This window comes from Typopeltis vanoorti, chromosome 11 (genome assembly GCF_054136105.1).
Source record: "Typopeltis vanoorti isolate ZY-2024b chromosome 11, IOZ_Tvanoo_1.0, whole genome shotgun sequence".
NCBI lineage: Eukaryota > Metazoa > Arthropoda > Arachnida > Uropygi > Thelyphonidae > Typopeltis > Typopeltis vanoorti.
In genome coordinates this window covers 83,546,308-83,568,180 of record NC_143559.1, presented here as the reverse complement: position 1 = coordinate 83,568,180, position 21,873 = coordinate 83,546,308, and the positions used below count along the sequence as shown (strand labels likewise).

At 34.4% G+C, this 21,873-nt stretch overlaps 1 protein-coding gene across 3 annotated transcripts in view; it reads left to right on the top strand.

The window, feature by feature from the left end:
• Positions 1-14,187, top strand: part of LOC150101810 (SLIT-ROBO Rho GTPase-activating protein 1-like) — a 312,204-nt gene extending 298,017 nt beyond the window's left edge. For all 3 annotated transcript variants that reach the window (XM_090400019.1, XM_090400021.1, XM_090400020.1), the window contains exon 19: positions 5,742-14,187. In XM_090400019.1, the coding sequence (XP_090256145.1) occupies positions 5,742-6,921 (1,180 nt within the window). In that variant the 3' untranslated portion in view covers positions 6,922-14,187. The remainder of the gene's footprint in view (positions 1-5,741) is intronic.
• Positions 14,188-21,873: the final 7,686 nt, after the last annotated feature.

The window sequence follows — 21,873 nt, the reverse complement described above, 5'->3', positions numbered from 1 at the left end:
CTTGTCAAGACTCCAACATTATCAGATCTCATATTTCTATCGTCTAAGGCACTTTGTACCATATCAATCCACGTATATCTTGGTCTTCCTCTGGGCCGTTTTCCTGCCAACCCTGGCAGAGAACACTTGTTTTGCTAATCTTTCCTTGCCCATTCTGTTTAAGTGACCATACTGCCTGAGATTAGCTCTGCAAATGCATTCCTGGATGCTGACAATGTCAAGTTCTTTCCTAATATCCTCGTTTTTAATGTGCTATTGCCATTGATGGCATCTGTTCACGCCTCTAATCTTTCTCAGGACTCTCATATCTGCGGTCTCTTCAGCATTTTTGGTCGAATATCATCTACTCCTGCTGCCTTTCCATATTTCAAGCCTTTGATTACTTTTTCTACTTCAAATATTTTATTCTTTATCCTGACTGTATGCCTGTTGAGTGTTTTTTACCACTGTGCTATCACTGCTTGTTTCATTTAGCAATTTTTCGAAGTAATTACTCCATACTTCAAGGATATCTTTTTCTCCCATTTTCATGTCACCTCTATCATCTCTAACTCCTTTTACAGCACTCTTTCCTCCATTTCTAAGCATCTTCAACAACCTCCAGAATATCTTACCACCTTCTTGATATTTATTTTCTATGTTCTTGCCAAAGTCCTCTCATTACTTTTGTTTAGCTAGTTTTACACAGTGTTTAGCTTTCTTACGTTTGTCTCTGTATTCTCTAAGAGCACAAGCTGACTTATTTGCCAGGAACTTTTGATATGCTTTCTTCTTTTCCTTCACTGCCTCTTTAACTTCCTGTGTCTACCATGGAGTTCTGATTTTTCTATTCTTGCAGACAAGCTCACCACTTGCCTCTCTGGCTGAGTCAATCAGGGTTTTTTTCAAGGCTTGCCACTGAAGTTTTCCTGTTCTCAAACTCTTTCATTTTTTCTTCAATAATCTTTGTGTATTTTAGTCTACAGTTCACATCTGATAGCTACTCAACTTTAATTCACTTTAAAACTTTCTTACATGTTATTATTTTCGATATGAAATTCAATTTTATCCTGCTCAAGACTAAATAGTGATCACTTCCAATTTCAAATCTTCTGTACACTCTGGTGTCCTGCACCACGGAGAAAGCATCACTATCAACAATAACATAGTCAATGAGACTTTTCTTATTCCTTGCCTCTTCTTTCCATGTGAATTTGTATGTTGGAACATGGTGTTAGTAATAACCAGTCCATGTCCTGAGCAGAAATCCTCCAGGTATTTGCCATTATTATTAGTTTTGCTCTTTTCTCCAAATTTTCCCAAAACATTTTTGTATGTCTGACAATCACTTCCTGCTCTGCTATTTAGATTTCCAACGAGGACTAACTTTTCCTTTTTCATTGTGTCAGTAGCTTTCTCTAGAGCCTCAAAAAAATTCCTTTACTTCTACCTTAGTAGAACCTTCTGTGGGACCATAGGCACAAATAAGTCTCATTGTCCAGTTCCCCATTCTGATTTGCCCACATCACTCTACTTGAGACTGCCTGCCATTCAAGAAGATTAGCTGTCTAAAATATGGATATGTTTTTGATGTTTCTGTGTAGTTTCATTGGCTTTGTCTTTTTATTGCTGATTTTCATATCAAATTTATTACAGCACTTATTCAGTTTAGTCAGGGAACCTGCAGGCTTGTACTGCATTTATTTAGGAGTATAACATAATCTATTTTTTGCAGCTCATATTATATAACATCATAAATAAATCCAGTACAAGTCTGCAGGATTCTCTGAGAAAGATTAAGAGAGTGAACAGATAGCATCAGTGGCAATAACATATTAAAAATGAGAATATTAGGAAAGAACTTGATGTTCTTAGCATTCAGGAAGGTGACTATACCTCCTGATAATAGCTCTGCTATTATCAAGAGGTATAGTCACTTAAAGAGAATGGGATAGGTAAGATTAGTAGAACAAGTTTTTGCTAGAATGGCAGGAAAAAGATCCAGAAGAAGACAAAAGGGCTAGATGGATTAATACAGTGAAATGTGCCTTAGTAGACAGAAATATAAGATCTGATAATATTGGAGTCTTGACAGATAATGGATTCATTTGGAGGAAATTGTCAATAGGAAGTTAGTATTGATCTAACGTTTTCATATAGTACTATTGTAATATTCTGTATACCCCCCCCCCCTGAGGGTACATGCCAGGAATTTGATGAGGAATTGGGTCTGTATAAATTGATTTGAATATTGTTATGAAAACTTTTAATAAAACTGTTATAACATATAAACATTCTACAATGGAATTTACTAGTTTGAATCATATCTGAATATTAGAAATGAATAATGTTGGTACTCTAGAGAAGCATTGTGTGACATTCATGTCTTAATTATATCTGAAAAGACATGCACTCTTTTACACTGAAGTGTAAATTAGGGATAACTACCTAGTAATGTGTTGGACCCCCTCTTCCCTGGCCCTAATAACAGCCATCACATGATGAGGCAAGGACTTCACAACCGTGCAAAAATGTTTCACAGATATTTGCTACCCATGCATCCTCCGGAGCTATCAGAATTCGTTCAAGTTTGGTATTTGATGGGACCTGAACACTCTGCTTGACTGTATCCCAAAGATTGTCGGTGGGATTTAAATCAGGGCTTCTAGGTGGCCACTTCATTATTTCAAAGTCAACAGAATGCTCCTGGACCTGTGAGTGGAACAGTTGTCTTGCTGGTAGATGCCAGCAAGACAACCCATTTATGTCCATCATACATCTCCATTGGGATGTATGATGAACATAAATGGGTGTAAATGGTTGGCCATGAGTTCCATGTACTGGGATGCATTGAGTGTAATTGGTACATGTATCTAAGGTCCCAAAGATGTCAAACTGAAGACATCCCAGACTATCACTGAGCCACCACCAGCTTGTACAGTTCTGACCTGACATGCAGGATCCATGGTTTATGAGGTTGGTGCCATATCTTCAGTCTCCCATTAGTGCTATGAAGTGTAAATCGCGATTCAACCTGGTGGAGATGTTGTTAGAAGTGGGGACTCTTGTAAGTTGGCAGCTCTTGGAGCCAAGACAGTGAAGTGAATGTTGCACAGTCCTTTGCATTGACTTTCTTGCTGGAACCCTCGTTCAGATGGGAGCTGATTTGAGATAATGTCTGGTCCCTATCAGTCCATATGATGTGAGTCAGATGGCAAAGCCCATGATCATTCAAGGCTGGTTGCCCTTTGAAATTTATCTGGATGCTTGCTTTTTTTGCTGGAATTTTCATATTCCCCAGAATACTCTTGAAACTGTTGTACAGGAAAATCCAAGTTTCATTGGCAATTTCAGAGATCGAGTGACCCATCTGTCAGGCACCTATGATCTGCCCTCTGTCAAATGCATCTAAATCCTGCATCCCATTATGCTTCTCACGACAAATGATTGAGGAGGCCAATGCTGACAGCTAAGTATAACCACAGTTTTGGCCATGCATATGCACAAATGTGGGAGTTGTGGTACAGAATTTGCATAGAGTCTCCTGTCCCTAATTCAATAGCACTTCAGTGTATAGGTGTATTTTGCAAAATTATTAATTTTTTGAACATGAACAATTTTAACTGATGGATATTATTAAATAGTCCTTTAAATTGCTACAAATTAGCAGGAACTGCTAATTGCTAATTAATTTGTATTAGTTTAATCTAATTTTATGTATATGGCCTCCCTCGATTAGTCTCTGACTCTCTGGAGGTCTCTCTCAATAATAATAATAATTTATTGTAATTTGATTATATTTGTGTTGATGCATAGTTAATAATGCTGTCATTCAGAATTCATTAACATAGTTCTGTGATTTTTATGTATGTGTTATTACTATTATAGTGTAACATTATTATAGTTACAATGCCAAGGAGATTATAATAAAACTATTTGGATTTTAAAAAAAATAATAAATGGAGGGAGTGCCATTTTTGAAGAACTGCAGTAAAAGTTTCAAAGATGATTTAAGAAATGTTTGAAAAAAAGAAGAGCAGAGAAAATTTGATTTAAAAAAAATAGTATCAGTGAAAATATTCAAATGAAGGACTTTAGGGTAAAAGTTTTAAAGTTATATCTATGTAAATTATTAAAATCTTGATAGCTTTCTTATCCTCTTAAAATTTAACCACAGGTTTTGGAAATTATAGACGGTGCTCTGAAATTATGGTAGATTCAGCTCTGGCACTCTGATCTTGATCCATCAGTGGTTTTTACACTGCCAGTTGTTCTGTTCACTTTATTTACTGGATGTTCAGTATACCATTATATATCAGGAAAATTTTCATCTGAAAATAAAATAAAATAAAAAACTGGGTTCACCCCTGCAAATTCCATTAATTTGAATCTTTCGCTTAGGATTTTTACACCATCAGGAACTGCTTTCCTGATAATGAATATTATTGATAACATGTAGCTCCCTTTACCACAAGCTACCTTATTGCTGTACTACACTGGTTGGATATTTGGTCCATAAGCTTTGCTCATTAAGTGAGCAATGTCTCCCCTCTCACACCTGCTACGGACAAACCCAGGAGTTGAGGACCTTGTCTCTGTAAGCTGCATCATTGACTATTCCACTAGGAAGCACATACAAGTCAGTGCATCCAAACCATCAAACAATTCTGCTATCTTTACCACAAGGGTCCCTTTTCAAGGATATTAGAAGAGTGATAATGTGTCCCTAGTTCTCTCTAGATCAGAGCACAATAGCAAATTGGGACTCATCTGTAAACAATACCAATGACCCAAGAACCATGGGGCCCAGTTGAGCCTGTTTCAAACATTCTCACCTTTGGCATTGGTGGTGGTGGTGGGGGGGGGATAAGGGCTACTGGTCACCTAGCATACAGATTACATTCATGAAGCATTCTGCACATAGTGGAAGCAATGCAGTCCTGTAACCTACACAAGGTCAGATTGTAGCCGATTCAGGGTAGCTTCCTGTTTCAGTGAGTAGATAATCAGAGATTTCAGTCACCCACTGTGGTTGTAACACATGGTCTTCCTTCACTGTGTCTCTAAGATGCTATTTGTGACTGTTGGAATTGGTTCCACAGTTTTGTGAACCAAGGAAAGACTCACATGCAATTATCTGTCTGCCTCTAGCTTTATGATGGCTTACCACCTGAATTCATCAGTTAAAGAATGTCTTGCTATCACAAAATGCCTTGTTCTCACTCCAAAATACCTGTTTTTATGCCATGACTCATTTACATGACAGCACTGCTCATTTGTATATGATAACCAGAGTGAGCATCACTTTTTACATAATGTACCAGACTTTCATGTTTTTTTTTGTCCATCTGAGCATCATGCTTTCTCACTTTGTTCCTTAATTCATGAAAACTGGTATGCTTAAAGGAAGAAATCCATCCAGGGAATTAGGGAGAATTCTATACTGCTTTATTGGTGAGAATACCTTATAAGTGAGACTGTAGTCAGATCTAAAACAGTGAGATTTATTTATCTTTTTTATTAAATCACGAAAAATATCGAATTATATTTTATTCAATAAAAATATCTATTTACCTAAAAGAAGTGAATTATATTGTTTTATTATAGTTTCTTGGAGTGCATAATGCTTATAAGATGCTGTAGGAAATCTTTACAAATATTATCAGAGCTGAAAAGAAATTTACATTATATAAAAAATATATTATTTCATTATTGGAATTACATATAAAATTACAATTATTTATTATAATTTTATTTTACAGGGATGAGGATAAAGATAAATCAAGTACAGATAGTGGGGAGAAGCGACGGACAAGCAGCAGCAGTGATTCATTATCTGGTGTTAGTCCAAGTCCCAAGTCCTGTTCTACCGAAGGTATTCCTGAAGAAGATGAGGGTGATGTTAAGAGTGAAAGGAAAAGTAGTTTTTCTTCTTCAGTTCAGTATTCCTCCAGTCCTCTCTCTCAGCCAAGTTCCCCACAATGTTCAGAGTCTCGAAGTAGAAGCTTTAGTCCGTCCTCAATAAACAGTCTTAGAACATCAGCAGAGGTGGATTTGGAGCAGCCGTCAGGATTGTCTGTTGGAGGAAACAATTCAGTTATAGTTCAGCATGCAAGTGTTGACTTGTCTGTCTATGAACCAATTGATGACTCTTCAAATAGCAAGTTGGCAAAGGATCTGGATTCAACTTTAGCTCATGTGTTTACAAGTATTTCAATGTTAGAAAAAGAAAGACAAACTCCAGTTCGCCTTGAAAACAAATACCGTTTGCCCAGTAAAGATACACCAGATCTGGTTATGGACCTTCCAGTTAATCCATCCAGTCCAATGAATGCTCCAAAAGAGCTAAAGGAATTACCAAAAAAGAGTGAAGATGAACAGATAGCAGGTCCTTTATCATCATTAACTATTACTGAAGGAGTGGAATTAACCACAGCTGAGCGCTTTGCTTTGACTAATCAGTGCACAATGAAAAAGGGTACAATCTCACGAAGCATAAGTCAGGTATCAAGCAGCTCTCATTCAGCAGATGCTCAGACACAAACATTTCCACAAGTGAGAAGAAGCACAAGTACTAGTGTTGATCTCACACCACCAGAAAGTCCAAATCTTTCCCTCAGTATACGAGAAAGGAAAACAAGATTGTTGTCATCAACAGAAATTGAAACACGGCCACCAAAGATTCCTGAAAAACCCCTGTTATTTAAAAAAGAATCCAAAATTGGTGCACCAGATCTGTCCCGACAAATGGCAATTAAAGAAGAGAAGCCAATTTCTTGGGAGGGAAATCCATCAAGTAATACCGTCAGTGTTGGTGTAGCAACTGTTAAGCCACCAGTAAAGGCCAAACCTCCAGTGATGAAAAAACCTACTTTACCTCGGCCCTCACCAGAACCTGTGAGACGGACTCCTGATCGTGAATATAAACAAACATCTTGCTAGAATTCAAATCACCCCTCCCCTCCTTCCTGTACCACATTTGAGCAATTGTGTATCATGTGACTCAAGTAATTTTGTTTTTTGGTAAAATAAATATGAATTTTGCCACTGGGTGGCATAATCTGTGATGTCTTCTTGAGGTGGCATTGACTCTTTCCACCTGCCTTATGCTGGTGTCTTCTCAAAGAGAAACATGGCTTTCAGAGTCATGGATGAACCATTTTAGTTCACTTTTTTTAACAGTTTATTAAATTTTTACCTATTTATAGGATAGGACTCATCATTGTCATGAAATATCTTCATGTGGCAGTAGACCAGTGCATTTTTATATGTATATTTTGATTCATTTGTTCATCAGTTCTAAATATTGCATTACATAATCTCATTATCTGTTATAAATGTACTTTGTTTGATGAATATCTAGAAAGTATCTCGAAGAAAATGTTTGTATATGGGACCATAGTATATATATTTGTGTATATATATTATAATTGTCCTTGCACATGTCCATTTCTGGTTACTAAGTAATCTCATGGGAACTATTTATATTCCAAGCAAAATATTTTGATATATATGTATTTTTTTCACATGTCAAAGCATGTAATTTAAATTTCTAAGTTTAGATTTTTTTTTTCCTCTCTGCATGAAAAAGGAATTTTATTTTACATTACATTAGTTCTATTTATTCGTTTATGCTTGCATTAACACCGTACAATGCATCCTTGATATATTGCTGGGTTGTTTTTAATTATTAAACATGCTGGAATCCTTTTTTCCTTAAGGAATTGAATGCTGGCTTATTTTGAGGTGACCTTGTTTCTTATTTTTAATTCACTTTTTTAAAGCAGGACTGAATTAAGAGCAAATACCTAAAAATTGGCCATGATCATCAGCTTACTGGGAATTCGTGTTAAATGGACTAATTTTAAAGTTATAGCAGAGAATCAAACTACCCAGATTTTTGTCTCACTATCTAGTTGAAGTATTTACAATATAAAAACAGCAATTCTTTATGAAAGTTCTTGCTTTCTACTGCTTGTCTGGTGTCATTTACTTTTAAACTGCTTATATAGGATGGAGTTGGGAAAACCCTTTAATTGTCCACTCATATGAGAAGGGATTGGAAAGTGATACTGTTTACTCAGGTAAAACGGTGAGAATTTACACAAGTAGTCTCCAAAATAAAAAGGGGGGAACTTCTTGTCTAGAGATTTAAGTCATGTTTCTGCATTTAGTTCACATTAATTTTAGCAGTGATGATCCTTATAGTGCCTTTAACATTCATTCAATTAAAGGCAAAACAATGAATTTTGATGACATTGTGATGTAGTATGATGCTATGGGAATTAATGTAATGAGCTTTTACAAGTACATCCAGCTGAGTACAACAGCTTAACTTTCTGTCAAGAATGCATTGTACAAAGCTTTTTTTTTGGAAGTTAGGGATCTGTTGCTCCTAGGGTTGTTATTTGAAATTAAGAATATGAGACTTGCCTGTAAACTTTAAAATGAATTTTTATTGATATTTATTTAAATTTCATTACTTTTCAATGAAATTATCTTGGTATTTGAGTATTGTGGTATGAACTTATCAGTATTCCATTACCAAAAAGAGAAAAAAAAAGAGAAATCTTTCTAAGGGTTATAGAACTATAATGGAGAGGGGAATGAAATTTTTCAGCAGTATTAGCCAGTGTTTCAATGTCATCACAATAAGAAACCCATTACTTCAAACAGCATAAGTGAATATAGACCTCATGCTCTTACTTTCCAATCAACCCTTGTGTTTCATTAATATAATTTGAGGTTCTTGTTAGTCTATTTTAATTTTTAGTTAATGAATTTCAAATGTGAATCCAGCTGTTTACAATCTCAGTGAGATATATGATTTGACCCTTTTAGCTTGAATTATATCCTAATCATGCCTTATTTCAGTATTAGAAATTCTTTTATATGTATGTCAGTTATATTTCTTTACTATTAGTAAGTAGTTTCACATTTTTCTCACAAGTCACTAACTTTGCAGAGTTCCTAGTCAGTCTAGACAATAGGATGTCTTCTATGTATTTATTGTACATAAAGTAATGAACCAGCATCTGCTTGCCAAAATTACTACTATAGTTAAGACAGTATTAAAGAAATAAGCCTTTATTTTTAGCCTCAAACATATTTTTTATCATATGCCATATCTGATGGTCAGTGTATACATGATAGTTGACTAACTCATTTTCTGAATTTTTCTCAAGTGAATCTTCCTCTGTGTTTGCACATGTAATAAATGATATCTTTATAATGGTGGTAGTCCACTAAACTAGTGTGCACAATATGCTTCAGTCCTGTTTTTTCTATACTTTATTTTCTTAGATAACTTCTGGAAGATATATCATGTAGCACATAGAAGTTTCTTAATGAGAATATTTATCGTACATATTATCTGAATGTTTCAAGCTTTTCTAATTAATTCATACTAGAATTAAAAAAAAATGTTTTACTGTACACTCAGGGCCTATGTTTATATGTCAGCTATTTGTTTTGATTTTAATGTTTTGTGCAGAACAGCAACAAACGTGTTTTAAAATTAGTTTCACCAATCATTACATCTCTGTAAAAATAAATGAAGCATAATTGGCATGGTACTAAGAAATAGAACAGAAAAAACTGTTATAAAATAAAAATTTTAGCAAAAATGGAAGTACTTTAAGTATTCTTTTACCACCAGTAAGCTAATAATGGTGGGCATATGTTAGATCCCATCATGTCAATGTGGCTTTCAAACTCAATATATATCAAGGAAATATGGAATTTAATAAAATGAAAAAGGCAAGATATACCAAAACCACTCATAACTGTAAGTTGGAGACAAGCTTAAGTAGCATCGATTTCAAAACATGAAATTAATTTTAAGACAAATTCCCAGTTTATAAATTGGGATATTTATGTATAATCATATATATAATAATAAATCATATCATAATCATAACAAAACAAAACCCTTTAATTCTGTTTTCTCCCCTTGTTTCAGCCTTCATAAATTAATCCATTACTTAGTCTGGGAAATACTATCCCAAATCAAGAGCATTATCAGTAGTTTTAAATCAGTTTGGCTTAAAAAAAGACCACTAAGAAGTAGTAGGGACCATATACTGGTATTGCAGAAAAGTAATCAAGCCATGAAAACCAAATTTGTCAAAAAAATTGCCTACTTTAGCCAAGTGGCTGATGTATATGCTCTCTAGCAACACGCTGCAGATTTCAATCCAGCCATGGGCAACAACGTATGTGATTGTCTTTAGATGGTAGATGATTTTTATTGCCCAGAGTGTGAGACTATCGCCCTGCTTATTGGAGGCCTGAAGTGGCTTGATAAAGTTCCATGTCTGGTTTCTAGAGCAGAGTTTCTGGAACAGGGTAAACTATAAATAAAACAAAAAAATCCTTACCACACCCATGGTACTAATGTATTATAGGTCTAAAACCTTTCGTGAGTGAGAGTCATATACAAAAAAGCTGAGGCACACACAATTAAAAAAAAAAAAAAAGTAACTTTTAAAGTTATTGTGTCAAAATTAATTTTTAATATATTTTGCCCTGCTTACTATAAAAATAACAAAGAAATCTTACTTTTGCATTATATTATCATAATATATATAATAGAATAAAGGTTTTACTTTGCCTGCCTGTATCATTATAGCAAACTGAAAAGCTTACCTTCTTTTATTCCATTGCTATAGCTTAATGATTAATAAGAAATAAATCCCCTCCCCCAAACCAAGTGTAATGGGTTGGCAAAGGCATTTGTGAATGCTTTTTTTTTTTTTTTTTTTTGTGTGTGTTTTGTTGGTGAATGAGTTCAAGGTGTGTGAATAATGACTAGTACAGACCCTTCGCAATGGGTCTTTGACTCCATAGAGATGTTTAAGAACCAGCTAAAGAGCTGCATTACATTAAACCTCATTGCAAGGTCTCTGTTTTCAATGACTGGGTCAGATGTGACTCATAGCTACATATCTGAGGTGTCTAGTTTAAATAATTTATGAATTTTAATGACATCTGGTACAAGAGTCCTAAAGTACATGGACACTTTTATTCATTTTTATGCAACCCCCCCCCCCCCCCCAAGTATATGAGACACCCCATTTCATATGGCTGCAGTTCTATTATGCTGTGTTTCTTTTGTCATTATGCCATAAGCAGAATGGACAGAGCACAGGTAGATGTTTTATTAATAGTTATGGATGAAAATTTTCAAATGATATGCCAAATTTAGAATTTATATACTTACATTCAGTTAATAAATAAAAATTCTGAAACATTTGAATGCTAATCAGATTTTTGTGCCAACAGTGAATGATGTGACAAACAGCTGTTTTGTCTACTTTATTAATAGTAAGTTACCGTTAATGAGATTGTTGTGCAGTATATTTTTTGGAATTCAAATCAATCCCCTCGAGTTCTGATTATATCTTATCAGACAGCGATACAGTCCTCGTGAATAATACATATACTAATATTTTGTTTTAAGTAGAGCAAAATCACATATAATATACTGCATTGCTCAGGTTCTACCTATGCAATATTTATAAGTTTCTCTGCTTGCTGCTACTTACAAACCCTTCACGAAAAACGTAGAAAATAGAGCTATTCATCATAGGATGGCTCTGTTCTCATTTTTGAGAGGGCTACATAACAACTTTATTAAAGTTTTTGTTTTATTCTTATGATCATGCCAATAGTCTTTCTATTTTTTAAAAAAGTTAAAGTTTTATATAATAAGATGAGATATAGACATGACTATTTTATTGACTGTCTTCTCTAAAATACTGTGGTTTCTATGTAGCCAGTCTTTTCAGAATTTGGTAAACATTTCTCTTTAATATTTAGTTACGTCAAATCACTTAGACACAAATTATTACATCTTAGTGTTGTTTACGATACTGAATATCCTCTTCTCATTGTTGGCTAGGTCTCTTATATTTATAAATATGAGGTTCTTTGGCATCACATTTTTTTAAACGTATTTTGCTTGTGGTTTTGAAACTTTGAATGTTTCGATTTAAAATTTCAACTTTCCACTTCAATATTAAATATGTTCCATAAACTATCACATTCCACAAATCGCATGAGTTGCTAATCAGCAGCTTTTGTTTAGTTGGTATAAGATGTTATTTCTATTCAAGAACTTGGGTGTGAGTCAAGCCATTTGTCTTCCTGTTTGTTTTATTTCAGACCAAGACATATATTTCCAGGATTTTGTGCATTTTAAAATGAATTTTAATATAGCTCTATTTTATTAACTTTTTAATTCTCTTTGTGTCTTGAACTCTAATGCTCAATATGGAGAAAATAAAGAAAAGCTTTCAAGTGTCAATACTTGAGATGTGCTTTCAGATTGAATTGTGTTACCAGCTAAAGTGGCCTATAAGTAGATATTTTTTGGATGCATGTATTCTTTGTGATGTTTCAAATTTGACAATTTTGATAAAGTTGTAAATGAAGCCAAACCCTTTGTGTGGTCTATTTTAGCATGCCTTTTCTTGTTCTTCCACTCAACTATATTTCCATGTAACATTTTTTTCATATTGCCTTTTTCATCTTACAAGATGGTGCCAACGAACATAAAGCATTTGTTAACTAGATTTTTTGGAGGTTGCTCAAAGTTTTCATTCAGAAGGAAAATTGTGATATTTTCACTTTTCATTCTGCTGCAGTGTTTATTTCAAAACAGCTTTCGAGCGTGCATTAAATTTTGATACAGGACTGTCAAAGAATAAAAAAGAGTGTTTGGTATGTTTAATTACAGTTTGTGCATATATAACTAGGACTCTGAAAAATGAATGCAGCATTAGTTTGTTACATATTTAGTACCATTATAATTCATGTTATAACTTTTCAGTATTATTGTCTTGAAGGAAATTAGTGTTCTTGAGCTAACTGTTTATGTGATTCAACTTTTGCTTGCATGAAATAAAATGTGGATTAATTAAGAAATGGAAGTTTGTACATTTTATAAATCAACTTGTTCATCTTCCTTAAAGGGTTTTTTGAGTGTTAAATTATTCTTTGTTAGACATAACTAAATTTCATCACTAGAATTACACGGTAAGTTATTCTAATGTGCTTTGTAGTATATATATATATAAGATGTTTATACAGAGATGAGAGTACTGTACTACCATAAACTAGTTCACTCCACCTCTGTTTCATCTGTAATAAATGTTTTAAAAATAATTCAGATAACTGGTAACTATTTCTCTGGTCTGGTCCATTTACTACTGATATATTTAGGAAAGTTGCACAGGCTTTTGTCTTTCTGAATGTGCACATTCCATTGTCAAGTTTTAACGACATTATCTCTAAATAATATAAATTTCTGACAATGTATTCCCTTTCATTCTCTGCTAGATTTATGCAAATAGCAACTTGGTTCTGTTAGTTGCCTATGATAGAAAAATATGAAAATTTTACACGTCTGATGCATTTGTGTCTATATGCACTACAATTGCACTTTGCATTAGTATGCTACATCTTAATGAATTAAAACAATATAGATTATTATTATTTGCTATCTTAGCATAGTTATGTCAAAGTAGCTGCTTGACCAACAAAGATGAAAATGGATAAGCAAGAATACTTCCAAAGTGTGTAATCTATATAATCTTTTCAGTAATAAAACATTCAGTTGTCAAAATATGTTTATAGCTAAGCTTTGCTACAGTAAAACTGAGAAAAACTAAATTTTGATTTTAAAGTTATTTGGAGCTTATTGTTGTCACATATACTACAATTAAGAAACTTGATATCATAATTAGATTTTTAATTCTTTATATAATAAACACCACATAGTCAGTTAATGTAAAATTATTCTTCCTTATGTTTTTAGCAAGCATGTTATGGTTTTACTGCCATATGGATAAATTATAGTCAACTTTCTCTTTGTTGATAGTTTTAAAGTGAAATCATTAGTTAAAATTGGACAAGAACAGAATTGGGAAAAGTGTTTAAACTTCACTAAAAAATTTGTTGTATGGTGCTGAAAAAAAAAGTGACAGTCTGTAAAGAAGCGTGTTGAGCTTAACATTGTGTCGGAACAATTCTAGTCTATGCTGTGTATATGTCTTGAATGGTTGATGTAATGCATTAAACATGGAATTTTCATTCTGGAATTCTTGCATTTTTTGTACATGCTGTTTGAGAGAGTTTTGTAATCTTGGAGTATCCATTATAGACAATATTCTTTGTACAGAAGTAAAATAAAGTCCATGTCTCCTATATGTGTTATTTTGTATTGGATAACTTAAATTTCTCAGTGAAATAACAGTAATATAAATACAATTGAAGTAAAAGTTGAAGATGGTTTTTTAATGATTAAAATGATCTAGGGCAGTGGTTCCCAACCTTTTTTTCCACTTGTGTATCCCTTTTAAACCCATTTCTATAAATTGTACCCCTTGTTTTTAAAATAGCTGTTTTTAAATACTGACACTTTGTTTAGTGCCTATCTTAATGTAACGCACTTACTTATACTCAGTCAATAACTGAACTGATCAAACAGTCTGGCTACGGATGTATTCATATTTTTGGAGAAGTTCTAGAAATGTCACAAATGGAAGTCAGTGGAAGGTTCATTATCGCAAAGATAATTTCTTAGTAACACGCGATTGTTCTGGAAAGGAGGATGGGTGACAAAAGTGATGCATGAACTGTGCATGATGATTGGTAGAAGAGTGGTTTGGGGGAGGCGTTCATAGCCACGTCCTCACCAATCATTATTCGCTAATGTGAGCTAGTTTTGAAGTGTCTCCATTAGCGGTGATTCAAACTTAACATTTATTATTCCATAACTAATGTTTTGCATTTTGTTTAGTTTACTTGTTTTTCCGCCATTACTGATTATTTTTCGTGTACCTCTGAACGGCCCAGCATGTACCTGCGGGGGTACATGTACCACTGGTTGGGAACTGATGATCTAGGGAATAAAATAAATAAAGTGATGATAATAAATAAATGAAATAGGATGGAATAGTTAGTAGGGTTTTAATATAGGCTTGCAAATGTAAGAGGTAACTGACATGTTTAAGTGAAATAGTAGTGGAAAGATCATTTTAGGAGTGATTTAAATATCAAAATATAGACTGGGGGGAGGGGAAAACATGCAAACTTTTGGATTTTCAGAAATTGTACTTAAGACAGCACATGAAAGATGTGCTGTCTTAATTGCACAATGACTAAGAAGATGGAATAGTTAGTAGGGTTTTACTATAGGCTTGGAAATGTAAGAGATGACTGACAAGTTTAAGTGAATTAGTAAGTGGAAAGATCACATTTTTCATCCTGCAAAACAGGCACACTGGCCAGAACACACACAATATACAGATATAGAAGACTATGGAATAAGAATTCAACACCTATTCCATCGGATCTGGTTTTGAAAGCCTGCATGGTACAGTGTGGATCTATATATGTAAGTGTAACACAGAAAGGAAGGAATGAGCACCTCGAGGATGTGATTTTGAACTGTTTCAACAGCATCCCTACCACAGATGGTAAGCATAACATGTTTTTGATCTCTGAAGGTAAGCATACATTGAAGATTAGAATGCTATATCACAGAAAGAAACTGAGGAGAAGGAAATCACTAGTAATTGGGAGGGGGTGAAGAATATTTGAAGATGGCAGTGACAGACTGGATCCTCCATAGCTTAGTAGCAATAATGCCCTTTGGCTGGAAACACCTGGGATGAAATCCTGTCTAGGATGTGAAGAACCCTTATCAAAGCTGAAGGTGAGTTAGTTGATCTCATATGGTGGTGGTGGTGGTAGGATTTTTTTCTACCAGTAACTCAGGTTTTTCATCTTGCAAAACAGGCAAACTGGCCAGAACACACACAATATACAGATATAGAAGACTACAGGAATAAGAATTAAACACCCTATTCCATTGGATCTTGTTTTGAAAGCCTGCATGGTACAGTGTGGGTCTATGTGAAAGGAAGGAAAGAATGACATTGTGCACCTCAAGTAGCAAGACAGAGTAGATTTCAAATGAATCACAAAGAAAATGTATGGATAGTATGCATGACAGACCAATTTATCATGGGTAGAGGGCAAATGATTGCCTTTGATGTTCAACATTTTCATTTGTATTAAATGATGTACAATTATGAGTTACCTGTATAAATGTTGCATTTCCTACCCATTTCAACCAGTGGAAGTATTTCATCTTCCTGAAATAAAAACCAAACAAAAATTCAGCCATGACAACTATAGCAGTTTTGCAAAGCATTGAAATATAACCATTATACTCAACTAAGAGCAATAAAAGTTTATAGAGAAAAACCAAAATTTCTTGTGTCCTCAAAGCAGTGGTGCACTCAGGATTTGATTTTGGAGGGGGCCGAGCACTCAAGATTTAAGGGGGGAATCGAGTTGAGTATACGATTTGAGAATACACACTACGCATTGTTTACGAGCTATGACTGAGCATCTGCAGCGATTGCCAATACATGATACCCGTGATTTCTGTGGCCCGACTCGGGCAAACAAAGTAGCTCCCGAGCACTACTTCGTTCGCCTTGTGTTCACAGCGCCCAGGATTCTTGAGCGCTATAGGGTATTCCTACCTTATGTGACAGCTAATTCATAAGGAGCATATAACGAACATAGAAATAGAAGACACGACCCAACATAAAAAAAAAAAAAAGAATTTTAATTAGGAAAAGATTTTTGGAAATTTTCTGGTGTTTTTGTTTTTCCTTTTTCTTTTGGGGGGTGCCAAGGCCCCTTGGCCCCCCTCCCTGGGTGCGCCAATGCTTCAACGTAATACCTAATTCATAGAGCATAGGTACAAATTGCATTAATTTTAGAAAAGTAAAATGCACTCTAGCACTGCACAGAAAACTGCTGCAAATTATAAGTATAATTTGTAAATATAAATCGGACAATTAAGAGGTATACGAGTTTAGCAATTATAATAACTCCATGGTCACCAAGAATGTTTAGACAATTGCTATGCACCCCACTTATGGATGTGCAGTGCGAAAACAAACCCAAATTCTTAACTTGAATGTTTTAGTGACTTTTATATTTTAACAGAAGCTAAGAATGTAACACTTTATAGATTTAGTTTATAAGATTATTTTGAGATGCTTAATAATAATGAATGAAGTATTATTCATCTTACTTTAGAAACAAACTATATAAATCATACTTAAGCTTAATAAAAGCACACTTTGTCTGGATTTTCGCTGGTTTAGGAGAAAGAGAACTTATATACGGTAAGGAGATGTAAGCTGTTGGGTTTGAGTTATCTTCATTACTATGTTGAAAGTTTATTTTTCACTTGGTTAGAGTATAATAAAATTAGTTTAATCCTTTATCCAAGTGTGAGCAAACAAAGTTAGCACCTGAAAGTATCTTCAGGACTGGGGTAAGGTTGTATCACCTTACCCCAGTCCTGAAGATACTTTCAGGTGCAAACTTTGTTTGCTCACACTTGGATAAAGGATTAAACTAATTTTATTATCATTACTATGTTGCTTACATACACTAAGACGATTATAGATATTTTTAGGAGAGTAACCGTTATTTAAGAAAGTCCTTTTATTATTATTCGTGACACCTCCAAGGAGTACGAAGACTCATCGCGGAAGGACACCCACTAACAACTGTCTCCACCACTACACCTCTACTACCAATCATCTCCATCAACGCTATCTGCTGCCCATCATAACTAGTATTTTTGTCTGTAAATTGCGTGTGTTCTGAACGGCTGATTTGTGTGTATGCGGGATGAAAAGCTCGATTTTCCGAGAGAAAAAACCCTGCTATCTCCATATGAGATCGGCTAACTCACCTTTTGAGGTAAGTAAGTTCTTGCTGAAGTTAGTCTTCTTCTGACAACAAGGATCTCGCCTGATGAGCTAGTGCGGAAATAATTCCTAATTTCTGAGGGGGGGGGGGGGGCTAGTGGTGAGACGAAGCATGTAGGTATCTAACAGTGTGTGTTGGCTTTCTAAAGATAGAAATCTTGAGACCATCAGTTGTTCTAGTAAGTTTTATATCTAGAAAAGCTAAAACACCATTAACTTTGGGTTCAGATGTGAAGTTTATATTTTGATGAAAATTGTTTAAATGATCCAGAAAGGTAAGTTTTCTGGGCCGTGCTCCCAAATTAGGAAAATGTCATCCATGTAACGTAGCGAGATTTTGGGTTTTAGTATCGCTGAGGAAATGGCCTTTTTCCTCAAAATCTTCCAGAAAAAAGTTGACTAGTACCGCAGACAATGGGCTACCCATTGCCAAACTACTACTGTTCTGTTTGTAGATCTTGTCTTCAAATAAGAAGTAGCCTGAATCCACATAATGCAAAAGTAAGGCGAAATCTTTTCAGATAACTTGCTTTTTAAAAGACTAAGGACTTCTTTGGCTGGAACGATGGTGAATAGTGAGACTATGTCGAAGCTTACCATTCCATCTGCTTCATTAAGTTGGATGTTCTTTATCTTCGAGACAATATCAGCCAAGTTTTTGATATATGAAATGGATTTTCCTGTGAGATGTTTCAAGGAGGAAGCGAGAGATTGTAACTAGGGGAGTCAATGCCTTCAACTATTGGTCTAAGAGGAGTGTTTTCTTTGTGGATCTTTGGAAGGCCATATAAATGAGGAATAAGTGGATGAAGAGAGCAGAGCAATAGGCAGATATTCCTAGGTAATTCTGTGGTGGATTTGAGGAGAATATTTGTCCAGTTATGTAGTTCTCTCGTGGGGGGGGGTCTCTTTGAAGTTCAGAGTAAGTATTACAATCTAATAATATGGGATCTATTCAGGATGACAGTGGCGTTCACTTTGTCAGCTGGAAAAATGATGGCATCTTTATTATTCCGCAGTTGATGAATAGCTTTTCTCTACGAACAGGAGATGTTGTCAGTGGGAGGTCTACTGTTGTTGATTGCAAATATAGCTTCTATCCTAAGTAGGTTTGCATCCTGTGTTGGTAGATTGGAGGCAGCTTTTTCTATTTTCGTAAGAAAAAATTCTTTAGGAATAGATTTAGGCAGTGGTGAGCTATAATGGGCTCGCGCGAGCCCTTTTAATTTTTTTTTTTTTTTCTCAAATTTGCCAGCCCCTTGTTCTTCTTGTTTAATAATCTTGTAGAACTAGAAAATACCACCGTGGAATGTATAATTGCTACTTAAAATTCATATGGATTTTCTGATAACTATATAAAAAATCATTTCATTGCATTTTGTTCTGATGGAGCTAGTGTAATGTTAGGAAACAAATCAAGTGTTGCAATCAAACTTCTACCAAAATTTCCTAACGTTGTAATTTGGCATTGCGCGCTCATCGTTTACACTTAGCATTACACAATTCGATAAAAAAACATTAAAGAAATAAATCATTTTGAAATATTTATGGATAAATTATATGCTTTTTATCATCAATCACCAAAAAATCAACGAGAATTAAATACGATTGCAAAAGACTTTAGTATCGAAATTTTAAAGATCGGCCGTGTGTTTGGACCACGATGGACAGCTTGCAGTTGATGAACAGCTCTTGCTTTGTGGAGAAATTACCCAGCTTTATACAAGCATTTTGTATTGAACGATAAATATACGGGCTTTTTAATATACCGACTTCTCAATTTGGAATTTTTAAAAGATCTAGCATTAATGATTGATATCCTACAGGAATTATCATATCTGTCAGAAGCTCTACAAAGTCGCAATATAAGTATTATAAGGGCTTAGTTAGGCCCTTATAATTTTTTTTTTTTTTTTTTGCTCGACGAGCAAAAAAAAAAGTTAGGCCCTTATTATTTCTGCAGCTGTAAGAATATGTGAAGATTTATTAACGACAACATTGTTAAGAGTGTGTGAAACAATATTATATGATAAACGGTCTTGTGTATGTTTGAAGGAATCAAATTTCCTAATCAGTTTATATTTATTGATGTTTTGGGTTCTAGCAGCAGAAATATATATATATATATATATATATATTTCACATAAATATATTTATGTTTGAATGAAATATTATACATTCCTTCAAACTGCTTTTGCCTGAAAAGGGAAGATGCCAGTACTAAAATTTTAAAAGGGGTACTTGGAAAAAAGTTTGGGGAAACACTGGCTCAGAGGGATGATAATTGCTCATAGGAGTAGAAAAGACACAAGACAGAAATAGACTCTATGTGAGATAGTACAGTTGATCCTTGAAGACCGCAAGTTCACTTATACACGTTTTTTTTTTGAATAAATATATTAGAAATTTTTGTAGAGATTTCAACAATTTGAAAAAAAAAACTCGCAGATGAACCACGTAGCTTAGAAATATCGAAAAAATTAAGAAAAAGTTAGGTATGTCATGAGTGCATAAAATATATGTAGATAGTAGTCTATTTTATCATTTACTACTATAAAATATACACAAACTTATTAAAAAAAAAAGTTAACATTTATCAAAACTTACATAAATACTTACAGACCATACATGGCTCCATTTGCAGGTGAGAGAAATGTAAACAAACTTAAAGATGCAGTATTATATTATATCATATCATAATTGCATAAAATAACTTGTTAATTAGTTAAATTAATTAGCATAAAATAAAAATTATAACGATTCATTCATTAGCGTATACTGTATAGGCTGGACCAGTATTTCCCAAACTGTGGTCTGTGGCCCCTAAATTCAGGAATATATATGCTATTAAAGAATATTAAAAAATAAATTATTTATTGTTTATACTCTCTCTCTCACACACACACAAACTAATTACTGTATAAGGAAATTTTTTCTTGCTTCCTGTTCAGCAAAATCTTCCAAAATTGGATAAATTTTAAATTTATTACTTCATCAAAGCAGGGCCAGCCTTAAGACAATTGAGCCTGATTTAGACCTAAAAAGCTTAAAGACAGTGTTTCTCCTGACTTTGCATTTGGGGGGGGGGGGGGGATCGAAGAAAGCAGTCTGACACTGCTTTCTTCGATTCCCCCCCCCCCCCCCCCCCCCCCAAACTATTTCCCATGCACTTCTAACATCTTTCTCCTCCAGTACCTATGGCATGGTATAGCTTCAAGCTAACTCCTGAGTTTGTCATAATCACCTGCTTTGTAATTATACATATATTCTCTTCTTAATTGAAAATTCCATGACTGACAATCTCCCAGGTGACTGCATGATTACTCTCTATCCAGAGGTAGTGTCGCTACCTTTGTTACCAGCTGTCATTCTTGCCCACTACCCACTAATTCTAAAACTTGCTCCCATATACTATTGTCAGATCCCACATATGGATTTCCTATCTATTGCCATAATATTGTGTTCTATTCTAGCTGAACATTGTAAATATATTTTTTATTATTTTGAGGATGCATGCACAGATTGTCAGCAAAACAGTGATGTTTTAGTTAACTGTTTTTCAACCATTAAGAACCTCTATAGCCCAGTTGGTTTGATTCTCATCTAAGATGCAAAGAACCTTTATCATGGATTTCCAACTGAAGGTGAGTTAGCCAGTCTCATATGGAGGTGGTAGGTTATGGTTATGAAATCCAAGATTACTTGAAAGGTCGTAGGCACTTAAGTGCCTGTTAGAACCATTGATGATGATTTTCAACCATTCAGCATCAGTTAAGTTTAAAATGTAGTTACATTGTCTACTCCGAACAATTATTTTCAAGATGATAATGCACCTACTCACAAATATCAGTGGTTTGAGTAAAACATGGAAAATCAATTATCTTACTCAGGGCTGTAGCTAGATTAGATCATGCCCTGAGGCAAACAATTAAATATCACCCCTGATGGATTATAAGAAGAATATAAGAAAATCTCCAATTGTTATTTTGTTTTTATTACAAGAGAAACATTAATGCAAAACGATTACATAACAATATTAATTAAATGTTTGCTCTATGGGATATCACACAATAAAACGGTTTATAAG